The following is a 6,423-nucleotide window of genomic DNA, read 5'->3' as shown; positions in this document are numbered from 1 at the left end:
TGTTATTTAAAAAAGAAATTGTTTTAACTTATAACAAATACTTTCTCACCAACCAAAGTCAGGAGGTTCAGTCTATAAAATAGATATGTGATGGCTTCTGACAGTTGGCCTAGACTATATCCTTAGACATATGTTGATAGTGGAAAAATAATACCTGCAAACTAAGTCAAACAATTGTTCTACAACTATCATATCATGTCTCTACATTGACAGGTAGATATCATGTTCTGTAAATGTGGTAATGAAGACAACCAATGGGATACTTGTTGACATGGCCCAACCGACAAGATCCTGATGCAACAGGATTGGTGGGCCAGTAGTGTTTGCTCCAGAAGTGTTTGCTCTCCATACAGGACTCTAAACTGATAGACGTCTAACTACGGGACAGACAAAACATTTATGTTGGCTTCCAGCTCTGATCAAACACTGACAGCCTCAGCCCACTTCAAAAACTACATGAGAGTGGATTCAGAGATCATGCTAGTTTATAAGTATTACTGGTGTTATATAAATAGATGTACATAGTCATCGACATTGAGTGTACAAAACATTGGGGACACCTGCTCTTTCCATGACAGACTGAGCAGGTGAATCCAGGTGAAAATCTAGGTGAAAACTATGATCCCTTATTAATGTCACTTGTTAAATCCACTTCAATCCGTGTAGATGAAGGGGAGGAGACAGGTTGAAGAAGGAGTTTTAAGCATTGAGACACAGATTGTGTGTGTGCGCCATTCAGAGGGTGAATGGGCAAGACAAAATATTGAAGTGGGTATGTGTCAAGAACTACAACGCTGCTGGGTTTTTCACGCTCAACAGTTTCCTGTGTGTATCAAGAATGGTCCACCACCCAAAGGACATCTATAGCCAACTTGACACAACTGTGGGAAGTATTGGAGTCATGGACCAGCATCCCTGTGAAACGCTTCCAACACCTTGTAGATGCCCAGATGAATTGAGGCTGTTCTGAGGTTAAAAGGGGGTGCAACTTAATTTTAGAAAGGTGTTCTTAATGTTTTGTACACTCAGTGTAGCATGTTGAGTATATAGTCATAATTGGAACTCAAACTGCCTATTCTATGGAAAGTTAACTGCCTATTCTATGGAAAGTTAACTGCCTATTCTATGAAAAGGACATTCATACAAAGCATGTTGTAATGCTGATCTCACATGAGGTTCAGAAATAATTAAATAATTTACTGTCCCACTCCTTCAATGATCACAAGACATGGTGTGAGACCTATGAAACCCTAAGGGAATGAAAAGTCATGGACACTTAGTTAACATTAATCCTGAAGTGAGTCAATGCTTTTCTCATTTTATGATTACTTCATGTATAGGTTGATCATGCATATGGCCAAAACTATGTGGACACCCCTTCAAATTAGAGGATGTGGCTATTTTAGTCACACACACGTTGCTGACAGGTGTATAAAATTGAGCACACCGCCATGCAATCTCCATAGTCAAACATTGGCAGCAGAATGGCCCGTACTGAAGAGCTCAGTGACTTTCAACGTGGCACCGTCATATGATGCCACCTTTCCTATATGTCAGTTCGTCAAATGTCAGCGCTGCTACAGCTGCCCGTCAACTGTAAGTGTTGTTACTGTGATGTGGAAACGTATCGGTGCCAGAATGGTATATATATATACATATGTTGTTTAATTTTTTTCTTCACTTTTGCTAAAAACGCTCATGTCCGCATGCCGCCTGTTGCCGAACCCTGGACAAGAGCGACATACCATCGAAGACGTACAGTAGAGGGGAGTGTCCCCGTTCCAGGTGAGCATTTGTTGTGTCTTCTATAGGAGTTACAATATCTGTGTCAATGAGTGCAGCTACAAGTCATTATTCCTATACTAACAAGCCTACTTTACATGCGCGCGTAAAACCTGTCCTTTAGAATTGCGTTGATCCGGTTTCCCTACATTAGCTCTTGATAAACGGCATATAGGGCCTCCCTGTTGCCATCGCTCTGTTTTGTATGGATATAAACAGAAACAGTTTGAGTTTTTTTCTCTCTCTTTTTCAGCCCTGCACTCTCTTTGCTGTCGTCATGAACTGCACCTTCTTTTTTTCTAGCAGCGCGCGCAGTGTTGTTCCTGTCCTGCCTGGCTGTTGCTCAGCAACACGAAGGCGTGTCCACCAGCGATGATTTAAGCGGTAGGAAACCCTTGCCCGCTGTCACTTTGTCAGTTCAGTCTGTTCTCTAGTCCATGCATGGAAGTGGAATTGCTAAGGAGACGAGGGAATCCCCCTATAGTGTCGCCTCACTCCTGATGAATTTGCATCTACGTTATTACCAAGCTTGTTTTTTATCGGTCTCAGTCTGCCTGTTCCATTCGCTGCGTCCACAAGCATGGCTTGGAGTGAAGTATAGCGCCACATCATCTCGGACTGTCAACCCGTGAAGAATACACAACTGATGCTGTACAACAAACGGTGTATTTACCAGAAGAAATTCATCAGAGGAACCAGGTAGGCCTATATTTTCATTGATGAGGTGCGGGCTTTTTTCAGTTTGACTATCCAGAATGTTGGGTTGCCATAATAAAGACATTGCGCTTGGATTTGATTCACTACGTTAGCCTATTCATTTTTGGGGGGGCGAAAAGGATTGACGTTGATTCAAAAAATATATTTTTTGTTTATGCAGGCAACCCACCAAGTGACTTCGACAATATGGCATTGAGCGGGACGCTTTTGCCATCCATATCCACATTTGCAAGCGGCCCGAATGTCAAGAATAAATCCATGGGACATGCGAATTTAGTGAGTATGGTCTACTATATTAGCTATTTATATATCAACAGTCTGACTAGCCTAAATAGGACATTCTGCATGTTTAATGGTAGGTCAGCTCATAATCGGTATTAATGTAGCCTATGTATTTTCTATGTAAATTCCTTTGCTTGACCTTATGTCATTGCCGCACTCCAGAATACCGCACCTCTGTTGGGGCGTGCACCAGCAAGTAGAATTTTCAGTGTGGCTACTAACTGAGTGGAAGGTAGCCTACTATAAGTGTTTAGATTGCAGTAGTGGCATCCTATTGCTTTATTATAAGACAATTTGATTTAGGTTGTTGACTTATCTATTGCCAAATATATCATGAGAATATAGAATAGGCTATTAAATGTGACTATTTTAAGGATCTGAGGTTTCTTGTGTTTATATAGAAGCCTAACTAAAGTTCAACTAATCAATGCCGGTCTGGGATTACACACAAGAATATCTCCTGACACAATATTTTCTCAGATAGACGATACAGTTGACAAAGAATCATAGTTTTTATATATTTCAGTTAGATAGAGAGGGGGAATCTACAGGTAGCTGTATTTAACATTTGGCAATGACATGTTATGACCTAAGACCTGTCTCAATGATTTAGCCAAGGATATCCTATTAGATTATTCAAATTCCTAATTCTATGGGCATTCAGTGTTATGTTAATTGAATGACTATGACCACAGGTGTCTTTCAGTCCTTGTGCTGTGTAGTAATGCGTTTCTCTTCCCTTCCCTAGAGATGGAAGGAGGATATCTCCACTGGCATGACCAAGAAAGAGCCTGAAGATCTGGACCTGCTAGACTATGACTTTATCCTGTCCAACACTATGCTACAACAGCAGGCTGAGGCCATGGCAGCAAGCGGGTCCCAGAACCTGTCCCCTTCCCCGGGCTCCTACTCCTCCTACCAGCTCCCCTCTCCCCAGGACTCTGCCCACAGTGACATGCTGTACACCATCCCTGACATCAGCGACGTGTCCCCCTCTGGGGGGTTCGTGGCCGAACTGATGAGGCCTGAATTGGACCCAGCATACCTCCACCCCACCAGCCTCCATGGCAAGTTTGTGGTGAAGACCACCATGGATATGGCAGAATACGGCCAAAGCATTAATGTGATTAGTAAAGCCGGTGTTGGTGTCAGTGCTGCCACGGACCCCTCCTCCTTGCCTTTTGTTTGTCATATGATAAAGCAGGAGAACCCCAGCATGTGCAACATCACCCAACCCATGGATCTCCACCTTGGGGGGGTGAACTCACACTCCCAGCCCAGAACTGGACAGAGGCCTCACCTCGACCCCCACGGTTTCTCCCCAGGGGGGTGTCCTATGACAGCCAGCCGGTCAGCTTCATCTCTGTCTCCAGACCACCACCCTTCCAGCCAGGTGTTATCCCACCCCCAGATCCCTCTGCCTGGCCAGGGCTACCACCACAGCTCTCCGACAAGCTACTCGCCCTTCCCTCAACAGCCTGGGTCTCTACGGTACCAAGGTCAGTACAACTTCAATCTAAGTGTTTTTGACCAAGAGCTTTTTTTTCACATTCATCATTTGCTGGTGCCTGACGTTGAGGTAAACTCTAAGGGGATGATGATGATGATGATGAAGCTCATCACTCCACCCTCTTCACCCCCGTCTAGAGCTCATGTCCCCGGGCGGAGACTGTCTACCGGAGGAGCCCAAACCCAAACGCGGCCGGCGCTCCTGGCCCAGGAAGAGAATCGCAACACACACGTGTGACTACGCCGGCTGTGGGAAAACGTACACCAAGAGCTCCCACCTCAAAGCACATCACCGAACGCACACAGGTTGGTACACATGTTGGTTGTCTCATTGTTAAAACGCTGTTTCAAACAGTTCTATGAAGTCAGAAGAACCTTAGGAAGCACTTTCTCTTTTTGTGTCAGACTTTATTTATGGCATAGTTAGCCTACACCAACCTTTCAACCAGTTGTGTCGTTCTTCATTCCCATTGTCCTTCTTAATTCTGTGTGACAGTATTCATTACTGTAGTTTATGGTTTATTATGGGATGGTAGGCCTTTCTTGATTCACAGTAGGAAAACTTTGACATGGAATTTTACATTGGATTAATATGAACTGTAGTTTTCCTTGTTTGTACTTTTTCCTTGTATGTCTCCTTGTATGTCTCCTTGTGAGGAGACATATACATTTTAATGGCTGAAATAATCAAATGTATTGATTTTAACGGAACACTTTGTAATAGGCAGCAATGTGACCTTGTGTTTTAACTACAGATCTACATTGAGAGGATTTTATTTAAAATATATATATATATATATATATATATATATATATATATAATGGCTCTAGTAATTCCAGCTAATTTCCCTCTGAAGTAACACTATGTTCACCTATAACTCTTACCTTCCCTGCTACCCCAAGATGCTTGCCCCTGGCATAACGGCTGTTGTATTGCCAGCAGTAAATTACTCCACTGCATCATTATGGTAAAAGAGAGAGAGAGAGAAGCCCAGGTGTCATGAACAGGCAACAGCAGCAGGTTGATACTGATCCTGTTCAAATACAACCGCAGGTTGATACGTTTACAATTTATGTACTACAGGACCGACCTCTTTCTGTGATGAGGAGAGTTTGGTCTGTTACTCTAAGGAGAACAAACTAAATTCTAACACACCTCTCTCTGTCTCTCTGTGTGTGTGTATGTATTGTCATTACTAGGAGAGAAGCCTTATTGCTGTGACTGGGAGGGCTGCGGCTGGAAGTTTGCCCGTTCAGACGAGCTCACACGGCACTACAGGAAACACACGGGGCATCGCCCCTTCCAGTGTGCCAAGTGTGACAGGGCCTTCTCAAGGTCTGACCACCTGGCTCTACACATGAAGAGACACCTATGAGACACTCACTGGACACCATGGACCAATACTAAAATACTATAAATATTATTAAACAGCGACCTGAACTTGTGACTTACAAATAAACATTGCCTTCTAGCCATCCATTGTCAAAGCACCAATACAAGCTATGTGTTTCCTGGTAGTGTTACACTCTCAAGGGTCCAACCCTATGACTAAAGACTGTTCTTTGTCCATCTATGGGCTTGTGATCTGACATTTGACAAGACCCCTCAGAACAACCTCTTTTGTGGGACAAAACTGGAATTGCTCATCTATTTATCGACAAAACCTGGAGGACTAGGTGCCAACGTATGACTGGAAATGTATTAGTAGAGAGTTACAGGGACAGCCCTAGCCACTAAGCGACCACCGTTTTTTAAAATTGTCTGAAGATTATGATAATTTTTCCTAAAATGTAAATTGCCTTTCACATACTAATGGGGGAGGAATCAGAAAGATCATATACTAATGGGGGAGGAATCAGAAAGATCATATACTAATGGGGGAGGAATCAGAAAGATCATATACTAATGGGGGAGGAATCAGAAAGATCAGAAAGAATCACATACTAATGGGGAGGAATCAGAATGGGGGAGGAATCAGAAAGATCACATACTAATGGGGGAGGAATCAGAAAGATCACATACTAATGGGGAGGAATCAGAAAGATCACATACTAATGGGGAGGAATCAGAAAGATCACATACTAATGGGGAGGAATCAGAAAGATCACATACTAATGGGGGAGGAATCAGAA

At 43.1% G+C, this 6,423-nt stretch overlaps 1 protein-coding gene across 4 annotated transcripts; it reads left to right on the top strand.

The window, feature by feature from the left end:
- Positions 1 to 1,643: 1,643 nt before the first annotated feature.
- LOC112257366 (Krueppel-like factor 4) lies at positions 1,644 to 6,218 on the top strand. Of its 4 annotated transcripts, none has more exons than XM_024430876.2 (7): positions 1,644 to 1,785; positions 2,086 to 2,166; positions 2,332 to 2,481; positions 2,660 to 2,775; positions 3,530 to 4,280; positions 4,429 to 4,596; positions 5,491 to 6,218. In XM_024430876.2, the coding sequence occupies exons 4-7, from the start codon at positions 2,686 to 2,688 to the stop codon at positions 5,664 to 5,666; spliced, it is 1,185 nt and encodes a 394-aa protein (XP_024286644.1). In that variant the 5' UTR covers positions 1,644 to 1,785; positions 2,086 to 2,166; positions 2,332 to 2,481; positions 2,660 to 2,685; the 3' UTR covers positions 5,667 to 6,218. The 4 variants fall into 4 exon arrangements, with proteins under 4 accessions (XP_024286644.1, XP_024286643.1, XP_024286645.1 ...); XM_024430875.2 differs by having other exon boundaries at positions 1,654 to 1,785; positions 2,036 to 2,166; XM_024430877.2 differs by having other exon boundaries at positions 1,663 to 1,785; positions 2,089 to 2,166.
- Positions 6,219 to 6,423: the final 205 nt, after the last annotated feature.

The sequence above is a fragment of the Oncorhynchus tshawytscha genome, linkage group LG09 (assembly GCF_018296145.1).
Source record: "Oncorhynchus tshawytscha isolate Ot180627B linkage group LG09, Otsh_v2.0, whole genome shotgun sequence".
NCBI classification, from domain to species: Eukaryota; Metazoa; Chordata; class Actinopteri; order Salmoniformes; family Salmonidae; genus Oncorhynchus; species Oncorhynchus tshawytscha.
The sequence above is the reverse complement of the archived record's forward strand: the minus strand, read 5'-3'. Positions and strand labels throughout refer to the sequence as shown.

Excerpts from the sequence above, each read along its gene's own strand:
- LOC112257366 (XM_024430876.2), top strand. The coding sequence starts at position 2,686 with ATGGCATTGAGCGGGACGCTTTTGCCATCCATATCCACATTTGCAAGC. Across the intron at positions 2,776-3,529 it reads CCATGGGACATGCGAATTTA|AGATGGAAGGAGGATATCTC; the intron begins GTGAGTATGGTC and ends TCCCTTCCCTAG. Across the intron at positions 4,281-4,428 it reads TGGGTCTCTACGGTACCAAG|AGCTCATGTCCCCGGGCGGA; the intron begins GTCAGTACAACT and ends ACCCCCGTCTAG.